Below are 16,769 nucleotides of genomic sequence, written 5' to 3' on the forward strand. Positions count from 1 at the left end.
GGTGTCAAAAAGTTGTCAATCTTTTCATTTTCCTTTTGGCTGGAAGCTGTATCTTGTAAACCGTAAAACAAAAATACGCTCAAGTTGTCTATCTTTTCCTTTTGGCTGGAATCTGCATCCCGTAATAGAATCTTTCAACGGTACATCGCGAAATTAAATTACTTTAAAATATTCCTAATATATAAATACGCGAAATTAATTTGCCGCCAATAAAAATTGGTTTACAAAAATACCAAATCCCCTGAAAGTTTGATACCTTCAATTTTAAGATGTATATGTATTACTATGATCGGTAACGTACGCAGTATCGGATTCATCAAAGGATTTTCTCATAACATGTGTAATACAGATTTTATTTCTGAATTCACCTTCAAGGTATGCATTTCTCTATCAACACATTTTCGATATCTAAATGGTTAGTATCACTGTCGTTATATCTAACCTACCCGGAATGTTTTATAACAAAGCTAAACCCACAGTGTGCGACAGTGATAGTAACCCAACCCTCTGGAGTATCGAGGATGCTCCTTTAACATAAAAACACACAATGCAAACAAGTCCATTAGCCAATGTTCTGTACAATAGCAAAAAGACTTCCGTGTTACTCATAATTGATATATCTTCAAGATAATATTGTAAATCGTATAGTTTCCAAATCGACAATGTGCCGAATGACATGTGAAAATCAATACAAAAGGGAAACAGTTCAATTCCTTAAAGAAGTAAGAGGGATCTAAGTTAACGTCAGTAACGCTTTCCTATGAAGAATGTAAGAGAGAAATAAGGAATTTCCTTAAAGTTAAAGATGCTCCACCGCCGACAGAGGATAAATGATGTTCTTCATTTGAACAATAACTGGTATTTAATCGTGTATATATATGTCTAATTAACACAAAAAATAATATAAAATAATTTATTTCGCCTTTTGTGCATGCGCAATCAGTACTTCATTCCATATAGGATATAGTGACACGGAATTTTTTCGGGATGCAATTAATCATTTTTCATATTTTTAACTTGAAGTAAAATTAGAAGCTCAAACTTTTCAATGGTGGTTATGGTATAAAGTAAGTAACTTTTGTAGATGAAGAAAAATACTAAATCGTCTGTTCCTGTTTTTGATAGTGAAAAAATTACCATTTGTCAGCGGTGGAACATCTTTAAGGAATGTGAATGGCATTGGATCTTTGTTATGTCACTTCTGAAGACGTTAATCGATCGACGGATGAAAATTAACATTGGGCCAACTAAAGTATCAATGCACACACAGACGACGTAACAACTGTCATTTGATGTATGAGGGATCCACTCGTTTCTCTCCGTCAGTATTGACGGCGTAAAACGCTGGAAATAAACTCTGATATGTCAGAATCCAGAGCTGCATATACCACACTCGTAGTGTACTAAGGGTATGGACACTCCTGTAAACGAGAACCAGGTGTTCGATATGACCGAGCGCTTTCTCATTCATCGATGACATCCATCATACGTATTTGATAAAAAGCAAATGCGTGTTAGAATGACAACGAAATCACAATGTAACCACAGGGCCATGTATAGTTTCTATATATGTATTTCTGGCTATTTTTTCATATAGAAACTATACATGGCCCTGTGATGTAACTAAGGCATGACGGAACAGAACCGACCTCTTGGACCTCAAAAAACTAAATTACCTGTTCTGTTCTGTTGCCTCCATTATCCCAGGGCAGTTTCGCGAACATTTCTGTACTGGTTTTAAGTCATGTTGACTAGGGGATTATGAGCTGTCGCAAGCCTGTGAAGGAAATCTAAAAACCGTCTTCTTTCGTGTCATAACTTTATTAACTCATTTATCAGAGAGTTCCACATAAGGGGAGATAACATATAGGAACTAAAACTCTGAACAGCAGACAAATGGAGACAACACACCACGATACAATAACATTTACACACGTGGATGGTTCTACAAATAAATATATGTATCATATATAAAACACACACACACACCCGCAAAACAAAAATGGGTCCCTAATTTTTCAAATAAACCATCCATGTGTGTACGACAATAATCAAAGGAATTACTTAACTTAACTTTTCATATAGAAAAAAATATATAAAAAATTAAGGGTAAATTTTTAAGTTAGGAGACTTCCTTAAAATTGGTCATTTGTTTCCTACGGATAATGTTATGTTAAGAGATTCCTTAAATTTAAGGAATGTTCGTGAAACTGGGCCCGGGAAGGGGGGGGGTATAACGACAGTAATAGTAACCCCTGGATTATCGAGGATGCTGCTGATACTGAAACGAGTTTATTGTCTCAACATGGTGCATGTATATCTGACTCACAATGTAGACAAAACATTGCCAATATATCTATTTGAAACACAAGGGATTAGATAATGTCACGCACTAGGATAGGATATACAAAAGGATTTACCTTGTTACGTTACCATGTGATCAGGCGCTATTGTATACTTAGTTCGTGTGATGGTGAACGACCCAGACACCTGTTTGATACATTGTTATTTTTGCATGATTCATACCCAGGTTGTTAGGGTAATATTACAGGCATATCACATATAATTGATACTGCTGACGTCGATAGGATAATTTAGCAAGGTTCTTGCATTTCGAACATTATGGACCTGTGTGCATTTATAATATTTTCTATTTTTATAAGATCATTCCTATATATATCTCGAACTTCCGTTAAAGTGAACAGTCGGGCAAGGATGGCTACAGTCGGTAAAAATGGTGTGAATGTATCCAGTATAATTTCTTATGAAATGGAAAAATAAAATCTTTCGTCAAAATCTGTCTGCGTACGAAGAAATTAATTTAAAGTATGGAAATTCTAAAACGTCCTCCCGGCTCACTATGTCCGTGGTTACATTTCCACACAGCCTCGCTTTCAATGCTTTCAAATTTTCTTTACTTTAATGGTCAGAACTGGGAAACTAAGCAGAACTTGACCGTCGTATTAATGTGTGAGAACTTTTGAAAGGCCAATGAACGCATTTAGACTGGTTTTCTTTGCCCGACTATTCACTTTAAAATAATCATCGTCATCGTCGTCGTCGCCATCATCACCACCATTATAGCCATCATCTTGGTCGTCGTCATTATCATCGCCGTCATCGTCGCTGTCGGCGTTTGCATCATTATCATTTGTCTGTTTAATATTTGTAACACATAATTTTGTCTGATATCGAAATATAACAGACACATATTAAAGATACCCACCGCCGACGAATGGCATTTTTTCCTATTAAAACAGGAGCAGACGAATTAGTATTTTTCTTCAGTTACAAAAGTTACTTACTTTAAACCACTACCACCATTGAAATGTTTGAGCTTCTTATTTGATTTAAGATAAAAATATTAAGAATTAATTGCGTTCCGAAACAAGTCCATGGCACTATGTCCTATATTGAATTAAATATTTATTGTGCATGCACAACAATCAAAATGAATTAGTTTATATGTATCGTTGTGTTAATTAGACACATATAAACAGAAGTATACATCAGTTATTGTTCAAATGATGAGTATCGTTTATGCTTTGTCGGCGGTGAAGCATCTTTAACATTTTTTTTTTTTTTGTTATAATGTATCAATGTATTTATATTTTAATCGATGATTACGTTTGAGTGATTCTTGCTACACGCATCATTACACTTAAGTCCAGACACAGCAGCCCAGGTAACTGTACCTGGGATATCGATCCAGACTACAACAAAGCTCGGCCTTATTTGATAAACTTTACGAGGACATTGATTCTCAAACTTAAAATACGAATGACTAATTCTGATAAAGAAAATATTATATGAAACTCAATGTCTATAAAACATTATTTTGGGCAATAAAACATTTTCATTATTGACTTGATACTATATAGTTATTGAAATTGGTATAATGCTTATTAATTCGATTAGATTTGTGAACTTCTGAAGCTGAATATTTCTAACGAATAAGAACATTTAGGCGTAAAGGATTTGAAAACAATAGAAAATAGAACATAATAATTACTTTCATTACGAATTAGATCAGATTAAACAGAAAATTAAGTGAAACATTGTTTAAATCACGATATATCAATTTAAACTCCAAGTTCGTTTTAGAAGAGGTACTGGACAACTTGTTTGATAATACGTGTACGGAGTTTAAGTTCAGAATTAGTCATCATGGTGTTGGAGTTATCTCCCCCTACACCATGAGCGATCTCCATGACTAATGCTGCCTGATACACTGTTCTGCTTACATTTTTTCGTTTGATACATTTACACAAAAATAACTAAACATAAAATACTTTAATATTATTTATATTTCTCAGTCATTTCCATCTTCATTCCGCACGTAGTTTTTTCACTTCATCTGTGACACATGAATGTATACTAAAACCATAAAAGTATTGATTAGAATCATCCGAGATGGGGAGACAATATCGATCCCGAAGAACTGTCTGTGTGTATGTCAGGCGTTACAACAAGTGAATACATAACTTACATCGTCTAATCCTGTGATTCATGGAATATACCCATGGACACTGCCACGACACACTTGTTGGAGATAATACAGCTGGCTATACCACACCCAACAACATCTTTTTGTTGGCTTTTCATCATTCATGTTACTCACGTTTTCCTACACAAATAACTCTAGATTTGTTATAAGAGCTACGCATGCTGATTTGTCGCATAAAGAGTTCACATTCTTTGGTCATATTAATCATTATAAGTAAAATTAACCAATGTACATAAGCAATGTACATAAACAACAATGTACATAAGCAATGTACATAAACAATGTACATAAACAACAATGTACATAAACAATGTACATAAACAACAATTTACAAAAACGACAATGTACAAAAACAATAATGTATGTATATTAAACAATGTACACAAACAATGTACATAAACAATGTACATAAACAATGAACATAAAGAACAAATGTACATAAACAACAATGTACACAAACAATAATGTATGCATATTAAACAATGTACATAAACATTGTACATAAAGAACAATTTACACAAACAATGTACATAAACAATGTACATAAAGAACAATTTACACAAACAATGTACATAAACAACAATGTACATAAGCAATGTACATAAACAATGTACATAAACAGTCTCTGTCAGTGATAACATTGCACGTTGTCAACTAATTATTTCTGTACACTCCAATCCCCCTCCGCTCTGCATTTACATTGCTCTCTCCCCCCCCCCCCCTTCCCTCGTTAGTCTCTCTGTCTCTCCCTCTTGTCTAATGTATTGCCATGTATATGTTATTGTATTGTCATATGTGACGAGGAGAGCATCTAGTGGCCCTATCCTCGTGAATGAAATAAAGAATTAGAGCATGGTGATGTAGGAATTTATCTGCCAAATGGCTAAGCTTGGTTCCACTGTTCCATGTCCCATGGCACCACTGGTTACTAGGTTTTTCGTTTTTTGTTATTTTAGGAGGGGGAGGTCCTCCCTAATGACTAACGTTGGAATTCCCACTGGGACACAGTGAGAGACTGACTTAGTAAAAACTGGTCCTTCACTCCGGAATGTATCGATCTAAGATAGATGATCTGTCAGACAGCTAGTGCAGAGTAACTTCGATCCATTGTATACTTAGTATACATCTATATAGAAAGTCCTGGAATGTATTTTACACGTACAACTTAGCAACAGTAAAAAACATCATACCGATGTTAGCAGGGATCATCTTACCATTGATACTCCCACATAGATAATACCTACATCTACTCGACTTATTCACATTACCTCTACTCGAGTTATTTGTTTTATAAAATGAAGTTACATTTTAATGACAAAGTTTGTATTTTTGCATTCTTACTCAAATAGCTATTTCGCCACCGCATATCTATAAGAATGTGCATGCATTTTAAGACATTTTTAGCTTAAACTCTCTGTATGGCAATGTATTCTACCAAAACAACATATAATTCCGTCATAAAAACCGCATGTAACCAAATAAATGCATTCGATTGCGAGGAATGGTTGCTGAGCATGCAGAAAACGAACTGAATCATAACATGTATTAAGAAATCGTTCAAATAAAACTGGTAATATATGAGATAGATCTATTTTGTAACGATATGGCAAGCTAACAAATGTCCAGTTCACCAGAGTTCTCTATGGTTCTAATATCAGATTTAGAATCCAGCTTAACGTCTTATTTATAACGTAGCAAGAATGTCTATGTGTGGTATCGGAGTCAATGGTATATCACGCGCTGTAGCTGTCACCTATCTAAATACGCACAGTCGAAATGTCACTTTTTATGTGATGATGGTGTGTAATGTTCCGCAATGCAGCTGCAACGCCGAGTAAAGACACACACAAATATCCACACACATGAACGGCTAGACAGCAGGCGATGTACAAGAGCATCGCCATCGATCGAGAGGCCCTCAGTGACATTATCTTAGAGCCTATTGAACATTTTCATAGGTCTTCGTTGTGTATGATAAAACAATAGTAAATTAATACAGTAAAGTCAATTAATTTTGCGATTTTTTTAATTAATTATGGGGAGACTGTCAAACAAAAATAAGTCATGAATGTTATCTTTCTTTTATTTTAAATTCGTAGAAATCAACTTGACTGTGAATATAGCGAAGTAGTGTTTTTAGTTTAATTGAATGCAAATATATCGATTGGATACCTCATTGCATCAATTTTCCGAATCGTAAACTAGATTCATCAGACATTTGGAAATAATTGGTAATTCTAAGGTTCCCATCGTACAAGTGTAAGCCTAGAAATATTTTTAATTATGACTTGACACCGACAGATTTATTACGACAACACTACAAAAACACATGCCCGACGAACCAACAGTTACATATCTAATATCGCTGATACTCACACACTTCAACCTGAAGTTCCCTGAAAGCTAACAATACCATCTCACAAATTGTAGATATCTAATTAGGCGACCATCTAACTACGGATGTTATTGATCTACCAGTACTAATTAAATCAGCGAATGGAAAAATGTACCCATAACCTCTACACCAAGTCAAACGGGTAATTGCTAAATATAGTTGATGACGAAGAATTTGATTTTTAACACGCAGATTAATTTCTAAACATAGTTGATCACATTATAGATCACACGGGTAGCCATGTATTATTGTAGTCAAGGACGAATAGAGTAATTTCTAAACATTGATGATGTGATGTTTTAACCTTACGGGTAGCATTGTAGTTAAGGACGAATAGAGTAATTTCTAAACTTTGCTAATGATAGTGAGACATCAACCCTTACTGTTGCTAACTGTCGAATCAATAATAATGTAATTGCTAAATATAGCAGATCAAACCATTATACATTTTCCTATTGTATGTAGACCTTACAAACCGAGGTCAAGGTTCATCCATCTAATTATTGGGGTTGACATTTACCCCTTAACAGTCGATAACTTATAATTCATGTTTCATATTAGAGGACAATACCCGAATTGATAACTATAGAAAATGACGTGGATTTAGTTGAATATGATTTATCAGCAAAGCTATAGTGAACTCTATATTAATATCCAAGTATTTCTACATTTATTCAAATATATTTCAACAACTTTATAACGTCCATGTATATCAAAATTTAAACTGGCAAAATCTTAACTTTAAGAAAGAGAAACGGGTATATACATGTAAAGTAACAGCAGAGTAGACACCTGCCTTACCTATCCTTCAATTTGTTAAACTGCATGATAAATACACAATTTTATAGCATAGCTACATATGGCTACACCCATCAATGCATTAAGAATAAATGCACAAACGCGTGTATATATATATAACATCATTATCACACGTTTATGTTTTTTTCCGATGAAGCTCCGTCTAATGACAACAATTATATACAACAACATTTAATGTCAGTACATCACAAATCAATTACACAAAAATCAGGATCCAAGAACTATAACTCTTTACGACCGAGAGATGCACTCTTTCTGTGTGATATGAGTAATAGATAAGATAAACAAATTTGTTGACGGGTTTTTGTGACAGGACATGTTTTTCACTCATGCTACATATTCTAACATACAAACAGGGTGTGTGTATTTGTATAGATTTTCATTATAAAAACAAGCAAACATTCCCAGAAAGGTAGGTTTTCATAAGTAAGCACATTGGTAGAATGGATTACACAAGTTAGTAAAGTGCAATTTGTTTGTAATATTTTTCATCTTGCGGTATCATTTTGGTACATCAAGTGAAGAATTTTTAGGAAAAATAGTACTCTTTTCTTAAACAGCCAATCACATGGCGGCATTTCTGCGGATGAGCGTGGAAGAGTAAATATCCATCATCGGGGAATGTATTTATACATCCCGCCATACTAAAAGTAACTTAGATCCATTGTACCAGCGAACCAGGTTGTTTAAAATCACATCACAAATTACTCCAAGAGAATGAGGGAAATAGTTCATCTTCAGGCCGGGCAATGCGGGAATCAAATCGGTGCGAAGGTGAGAAGTAACTTTATTTTTTTATCTTTATTAATTTAAATACAATTCATAAAAAATAACAATATCATCCCAAGTAGCACTGATGATCTCTATTAATAAGGAAAATATGAAATATTTTAACTACTCCATCATATTAACGCTACCATGGGAGAAATAACACCGCAATGTCTTATTTTAGAAATGTGTATACAACATATGGGTCGACACGTGGAACCGTTACGCTGAACGAGCGGACATTTAAATCTTGCCGGTCCATCCCTTATTCATAGAGCAAAGTAAAATAAACCCGATACGCACTGAAGGTCCTAATATTATGTGTAAATATATCTCATATGACCACTTCCTTGTTACATAACATCAGTTTGACACATTTGCCACGACTTTGACAACTTTACAAAAATATAATTAGTCGCCTTCTTGTTCCCTTTTGGCGCCTCCCTACACACACACTCACGTCATACGATGCTTCCATAATACTTCCTGTAGTGAAGTACTTGTGTCGTCTGCAGCTGAATGTGTATTTTCTAATCAAAAGTACAACTCTAACGTCCCTGAATAGTATTTTAATGGTTGATTATCTTAAGAAAAACATCTCAAGGTGTTTGCCTTTAAAATTGTACAATATAAAGATCCATGTTTTTCTCCCTAATCAATTTCATTCATCGTCGGGAATAATTGGACGCACTACTTTTATCAAGTACGTTAGTCATCGTAAGCCGCTAGCATGAAGCAGACAGCTGCGCGCCTAAATACGTTACACATGTGTGTAGCAAAGGCAAGGCTTGAGACTCATCCTTTGTCATAGGCCCCGGGTAAACACAAATTAACCATCCCATATAATTGTATGCATTGGGCGTATGCTGAAATGTGTTATTGTAAATAAATGTGCCTTCTGCTGATGAAAAGTTTCTAAAATAATTCACAGTTAAAGTAGCATTGCGATTAATTATCTGTTTAAGTATATATATATATATGTATTATGTTTGCATCTTGTAAATAATACTACAAAATTGTTCCTTAAGCGTATTCAGTTTAAAAAACTTGAAAACTAGATCTTTGCAATTAGTCGGGTTCCATTCATAAGTTTATGGCACAGCTGCACAAACATTCCAGATTACTACATCGTCGTTCCCCCTTGTGGCCCACACGACTATAAAATGTACCAGAATATGAGGTCGTATCTAGGTCACCCATCACGGGGTTATATTTAAAATCCTCACGATGTTGTGGACAATGGAAAGTGGGCACTGTGGGGCATACGGTGTTAAGTAAACGGTGTTATGTTACAGTGGAAACACGTGTGTAAAATGTGGGGGTGCGGTGGGGTTATATATTTCTGTTAATACTCGCACACACACACACACACACAGAGACGTAAAATTATGCCTTAAGAAACAGCTAATAAATGTTTACTACTAATAAATAATTCATAAAAATTCACACCTGGACTTGGAAGAATACAAAACAGTCCGTGGTACGAGATCGTCTCACATTCTGTATCCGACAGTCTGAACCAACTCGATATTCAGATCATAGGTCAGAGACCTTAGGCTGGTCGTGCACATCATGAAAACAACCTAATACGCTTTTAAAAGAGAAAAACATTGATGTATTTTGATTTTCTGAAATATCCATAACGATTCGGGGAAGTCTATAGGCCATGGCAATATTATAAAAGTAGTGCCGTCAAAGTGTGAGCGTTCCACAAGATGGCACCATTATCTGTTTAGAAGTCTTTTGAACCACAATATTTCAGTTATCCAAGTATGTGTAAACAGCAGTTCAATCATTATAGGAAATATTACTTTAGCTTCTGACTTAATTATTTTAGATTGTCATATAATAATGTATGTTTGTGCGAGTGTTAGATCTACAAGGATATATATGATGGATATGATTATCGGGCTACCAGATAAATCAACATAAAGTCGTATGGTCAGGAGGAAATCGATTTGTGTGGAACAGGATATGTATTCATTGGCAATGTATATATCTCAAATATAGCAAGAAGGCTCTGGATAATGTCCCCTGGCGCGAAGAGATACAACATATCCTATAAAAATAAAACTTTCTTTCTACTCTAGCTTAATGCTCAGCATATAGGGAGCGCGACGACCGGTTTAACATATAGTCACATAGCCTCACAACTTCACACACGCAACACATTGCATAAATGAATGATCTAACCCAAAGTAAAGGAAGGCATTAAAAGGGATGCCAGGGAAATTAACTGCTTTGCCTCAAACGTATTAATACATTGCGTTTGATGCAGATTTTGATTGGTATCAATTCTTCTATTTTTTCAGTTCTGGGAAGTTATTTCCGATGAACACGGAATTGACCCCACCGGTACATACCACGGAGATTCCGACCTTCAGTTGGAGAGAATCAGCGTGTACTACAATGAGGCCTCAGGTAAACTAATATATATATATATATATATATAGCTACTAGCGTTTATATTGCTGCAGATCCATTCTGATTAAAATTCAGATCCTTATTCTCACTCCATTTTTTCTATAATATAGTATTAGTGTTGTTGTTACCTTGTCAGCACTATTTGATTTTAGATTTCATGTTTCACGTAAGTCATTTTAGTTAAAAAGTGACCGAGTCCCCAAAGTTCAAATTTGAAAAGACCAACCCGAGTTAACTGCGACTTACAGAAGTCTATATACCCGGTATATCATTTTATAAAAATACCAAATCGTTTTAGCAATTATCCATGATTCTGTTCTGTTGATCATAAACCGTGGGCCCAGTTTTATAGGTTTGGCTGTAATCCAGATACGTTAATTAATTACCACAGTACTGATTTCCAAAGTGGACCAGTTTCATGTACAGTACAAAAGAAGTTATAAAAATATGCCAGTCATGCTGCCTGATATTAAGTAACTTCCCTTGGTATAGACCATCACCTTCATCTCTATGGACTTTCACAAAAGCTCTCTTGAAGAGAGCATAGGTGATTCGAACCCTGAAGAACGAAGATGATAAATGACAGGGATATAATTGATCCTATCAGCAAATGGAGACACTATCTAGATTACGCGAGGAAACCCTCCCATTAGTGCTTAAAAGGATTAATTTATGATGTTTCAGATCACATCCGACATGATTAGTTTCTCATTGATATTGTTGGATCAGAGGAAATCCTGTGAAAAGAGGAAGAATCACATCCCTGGAATCATATACATTCCTTCTAATTCAAACCTTCCCTTAAGTGTCTATGTATTCTCACGTGATTGACGTTTTTCCCAACATAACACTAAAGCTTCTACAGGGGCACCGTTCAATTCTAATGTAGACCATTACTTTGCTTCAATTATTTTGGACAGGTTTCTCTTTTTTTTAATGACTTACCTGGCCCATATATGATTTAACAATTACATATTATCAAATCCATTATATCCAAGCCTAAAACATAAGTCGTCTACGTAGAATATTTAGATAATCATTGCCATCAACCATTTGTATTATTTTCAGGTGGCAAATATGTCCCCCGAGCTATCTTGGTGGATCTGGAGCCCGGAACCATGGACTCCGTCAGATCTGGTCCTTTTGGACAAATCTTCAGACCAGACAACTTTGTGTTCGGACAGAGTGGTGCCGGAAACAACTGGGCTAAGGGACATTACACAGAAGGAGCTGAACTCGTAGACTCTGTTCTTGACGTTGTCCGCAAAGAAGCTGAAAACTGCGACAGTCTTCAGGGATTCCAGCTGACACATTCTCTTGGTGGTGGTACTGGATCTGGAATGGGAACTCTCCTCATCTCCAAAATCCGTGAAGAATACCCCGACAGGATCATGAACACATTCTCCGTTGTACCATCACCCAAGGTAAATGATTTTCATGTTTTGGCAAATCGGCACCTGAACTGACAATTTCATGGTTTATGCATGGAGAATTTATACGATCAAGGATATCAGATACGATAACAACTAAATCGTGGAAAATCGATAATCTACAGTAAAATAAATTAATAATTGTCTGCAATCTGCAAACTTTTATACATTACCTTAAAGCTTGATTGCTGAATAACTACCTGTAGTATGAATAACTACATGTAGTATGAATAACTACCTGTAGTATGAATAACTTGGTCAATTACTTATTGCTAAATCATTCATTTGTAATTTTTGTCAGGTATCGGACACCGTTGTGGAACCATACAACGCCACTCTCTCTGTCCACCAACTTGTAGAAAACACAGACGAGACATTCTGCATCGATAACGAGGCTCTCTACGACATCTGCTTCCGTACCCTTAAACTGACCACACCCACATACGGTGACTTGAACCATCTCGTCTCCGCCACCATGTCCGGAGTCACCACCTGTCTCCGATTCCCCGGTCAACTGAACGCTGATCTCCGTAAATTGGCTGTCAACATGGTTCCCTTCCCCCGTCTCCACTTCTTCATGCCTGGTTTCGCTCCTCTTACTTCTCGTGGTAGCCAGCAGTACAGGGCTCTTACTGTCCCAGAGTTGACCCAACAGATGTTCGATGCCAAGAACATGATGGCTGCTTGTGATCCTCGTCACGGACGTTATCTTACAGTTGCATGTATTTTCCGTGGACGTATGTCCATGAAGGAGGTCGATGAGCAGCTCCTTAACGTCCAGAACAAGAACAGCAGTTATTTTGTTGAATGGATCCCCAACAACGTTAAGACCGCAGTCTGTGATATCCCACCACGTGGTCTCAAGATGTCTGGAACATTCATTGGTAACAGCACCGCTATCCAGGAACTCTTCAAGCGTATCTCCGAGCAGTTCACCGCTATGTTCCGTCGTAAGGCTTTCTTACATTGGTACACTGGAGAGGGTATGGACGAGATGGAGTTCACTGAGGCCGAATCCAACATGAACGACTTGGTGTCTGAGTACCAACAGTACCAGGATGCCACAGCTGATGAAGAGGAATTCGAAGAGGATGAGGAACAAGATGAAATGTAGTGTTGTAATTCCATTAGTTAGGTGAACAAATAAACCAAAAAAATATGTAAAAAAAAACACAAAAACATGTAAAATTAAATGACGAATGCAAATAAATTATTTAATCTATTACTAGAATTCTTCTTATATTTACATTTGATTGAATGCAAAACCTGATCCGTAGATGAGGTTTTAATGAATATGTTGATTTATATTTTTCTGTGTTCAACATTAACGTGAAAATATCCAGTGCAATATTAAACTGGAACCAAAAAGCGTTACACTCAAAACTTACACAATTTAAAAATAGATGAAATCACGACATGCTTATGTAACATCTTTCTGATGACTGTGCTATTTTATTAGCATTTAGGGTGTACATGTAATTCAATAGATACAGGATGGTTACCAAAACCTTTACTCAGAATTATTTTGGCTTCTCGATGAAATGTTGAATAATACATGACGGTGACATATAACGTTTACCTTGTAAAACATCCTATTTTATATAAATAACAAAGTATACAAAGGAAATTAAATCTACATTGGTATGCAGGGGCGTAGGAAGCGGGGGGGGGGGGGCAATTGCCCCGTTCCCCAGGACAAACATGTCCCCCCCCCCCCATTTTCGCCGAGTGAAATGTTCTAAAAATGCACATTTGAAAGAAAAAAGGGTCCTCCTGTACATATTTGCACTTCATTTTAGAAAATTTTCCGCTGCGCGGCGCGTTTCCTAAAACGTTCAAGCACGTAATGCTCAAACCTTTAATAATGAAAATTCAATACACACGAACTACACTAAAAATGTCCACCAATGGATTATACTATTTCAAAAAATGTTTCTTAAAAAAAGATTAATTTGTTATATATCTTCAATTCATTATTATTTTGAGTTACACAACAATGTGCCGATGGTGTGAATCCGGTATGTTCAGATCGAGCTGGGTTACAAAATGGTATGACGAAACTCACAAATATCATTTCTTAATGCGGGTAACTTTAAATCGAAAAATCACCGTGAAAAGCTTTAAAATCATCAAAATACATTGTAAAAATCATCTCAGCCATTCCAAATCGTAATTTTTTTTCTCGGGGGAGACCCCCGGAACCTTCCTCCCCACAGGGACCTGGCACGAAATTTTTTAAACCAATAGTATACATACATATATTATAGTATCAAGGGTATGAACTCGACGGTCGAGAAAAACGGACCTATTTTTTTCAAACCGTGATTATTTTAATAAATGGGTTCTATACAAAATTGACGAATAACTTATTTTAAAGAGAAATAATTTATCTTTCCATTGAGTGCTTGATGAACAAAATTGGCCAAGTATTGACGATGTTATGGCTTGATGAATCGGGAAAGCGTTCCGAGAGAAAAATGAACATGGCGGTGACGGTTTAAGTACGTGAGCTACACAATGTTTAAATGGAGTTTCAGCAGAGTACGGGCCATGACACCTCCAAAGGAGATTGTGGATGAACACAGTTATGGGTAGTGTTTAGCGCCACAAGCGTAGATTTTGTGATTTTGGCTTGGTTTTTGAGGTACCCATTAGAGCCGAGACGACATTTCGACCGGACAGGGAAATGTCTACCTAGCATATTTTTCGTAAATCGTCAATACTTGGCCAATTTTGTTCATCAAGCACTCAATGGAAAGATAAATTATTTTTCTTTAGGATAAGATATCAGTCATTGTTGTATAGAACCCATTTATTACAATAATCATGGTTGTAATAAAATAGGTCCGTTTTTCTCGACCGCCGAGTTCATGCCCTTGATACTATAATATATATACATGTATACTGTTAGTTCAAAAAAAGTCGTGCCAGGTCCCTGTGTTCCTCCCCCCCCCCCCCCCCCCCCCCCCCCCAAACAAATTCTCGCGCCTTCGGCGCTTGCAAATTCATCAAAATACATCGTAAAACTCATCTGAGCCATTCTAAATCGAAACTTTTTTCCGGGGGAGAACACAAGATCCCCCCAAACAACAAAATCTCACACCTTCAAAATTCATCAAAAAGACTCATCTCAGCCATTCTAAGTCTTAAGTTCCATCCCCCCCCCAACACTAACACCAAATCTCGCGCCTTCGGCGCTCGTAAATTCAACAAAATGCACATCGTAAAATTCATCTCTGCCATTCTAAAGCGTAATTTTGTTCCCGGGGAAGACCCCCCAAACACCAAAATCTCGCGCCAGCGAATCTCTCAAAATCAACAAAAATGCAACGTAAAACTTATCTCTGCCATTCTAAATCGTACATATTTTTCCCGGGGGAGACCTCCCGTCCCCCGAACACCAAAATCTCGCGCCTTCGGCGCTCGCAAAATCATCAAAATGCATCGTAAAACTCATCACAATCATTCTAAATCGTATTATTTTTTCCAGTGGACACCCCGGAACCCCCAAAGTCGCACGCTTATTTGCGTATTCATTAATTTCCTGTTAGCGACGCCACTGTCTATAGATTTGTATAAGGATTATATGTAATGATATATGAAAAAAGTATATCAAGTATCTCCTGTGGGTGCGGGGTGCGCGAGGGGGGAGGGGGTACGAAATATTGAGGACTTTTGCCCCCCCATTACGTTTCATCTTCCTACGCCACTGGTATGAATACATTATAGGCCCTACATTAATGTATCTTGCTTACAAGTTTAACCAAGGGGATTCTTTTGTTTCAAGTATAGGGATATTGAAGTTATGAGAACTATGGTGTCTTACTGTTACATGTATGTTTAATTAATATATTACAAAGAGTTAAAACACCGGCCTATTACAGCCTCCCAAAACACGCACGCGGAGAAGGCCATACTTAAATGGCACTGACTAGTACTAGGATGTTAATCGTATCATCATCAAACCATTGTTATAGACTGTCAGTGGCGTAGCAAGGTTTGGATAGGCCTGCATGCCTGGGGGTGCAGGGTCCAGGGGCGAAGCCCCGGTAGGGGGTATGGGGGGCGAAGCCCCCCAGAAGCTGACGGGAACTTGTTACAATGTAGTAATCATTTTACTCCAATGGTCAAATGGAGGTCACGATATTTAGTTGATAACAATGCAGAACTAAATTTAGTTTACGTGTTGGTTTGTTTATGACAGCCAGTCAAAGACCACTGTCAAAATTGCGTAAATTGCGTTAGAAGGGTCCACGACCACCTCAATTAAAAAAAACTAAATATAGTATTTATAACCTATTTTTCTACCTCTAATGTTCTAATTCTAACAATTACAACAACAAAAAATATTTTCTAAATCAACAATCTGTTCATATTCGACAAAAATAAAAGTCAACCATTTCGTGAGTAGACACCGAATTGGTAT

The 16,769-nt window shown here is 36.5% G+C and overlaps 1 protein-coding gene across 1 annotated transcript; it reads left to right on the forward strand.

Annotated features, from left to right (window-relative positions):
- The first annotated feature begins 8,322 nt into the window (after positions 1 to 8,322).
- LOC138306917 (tubulin beta chain-like) lies at positions 8,323 to 13,566 on the forward strand. The gene is made up of 4 exons (XM_069247486.1): positions 8,323 to 8,495; positions 10,802 to 10,910; positions 11,982 to 12,337; positions 12,645 to 13,566. Exons 1-4 carry the CDS (start codon positions 8,439 to 8,441, stop codon positions 13,455 to 13,457), a joined length of 1,335 nt encoding a protein of 444 aa, XP_069103587.1. The 5' UTR covers positions 8,323 to 8,438; the 3' UTR covers positions 13,458 to 13,566.
- The last annotated feature ends 3,203 nt before the right edge of the window (positions 13,567 to 16,769 follow it).

The sequence above is a fragment of the Argopecten irradians genome, chromosome 14, assembly GCF_041381155.1.
Source record: "Argopecten irradians isolate NY chromosome 14, Ai_NY, whole genome shotgun sequence".
Lineage (NCBI taxonomy): Eukaryota > Metazoa > Mollusca > Bivalvia > Pectinida > Pectinidae > Argopecten > Argopecten irradians.

Bases quoted from the DNA above. Each gene is read 5' to 3' on its own strand.
- LOC138306917 (XM_069247486.1), top strand. From the start codon at position 8,439: ATGAGGGAAATAGTTCATCTTCAGGCCGGGCAATGCGGGAATCAAATC. The intron at 8,496-10,801 runs GTGAGAAGTAAC...CTATTTTTTCAG, and splicing joins GGAATCAAATCGGTGCGAAG to TTCTGGGAAGTTATTTCCGA. The intron at 10,911-11,981 runs GTAAACTAATAT...TATTATTTTCAG, and splicing joins GTACTACAATGAGGCCTCAG to GTGGCAAATATGTCCCCCGA.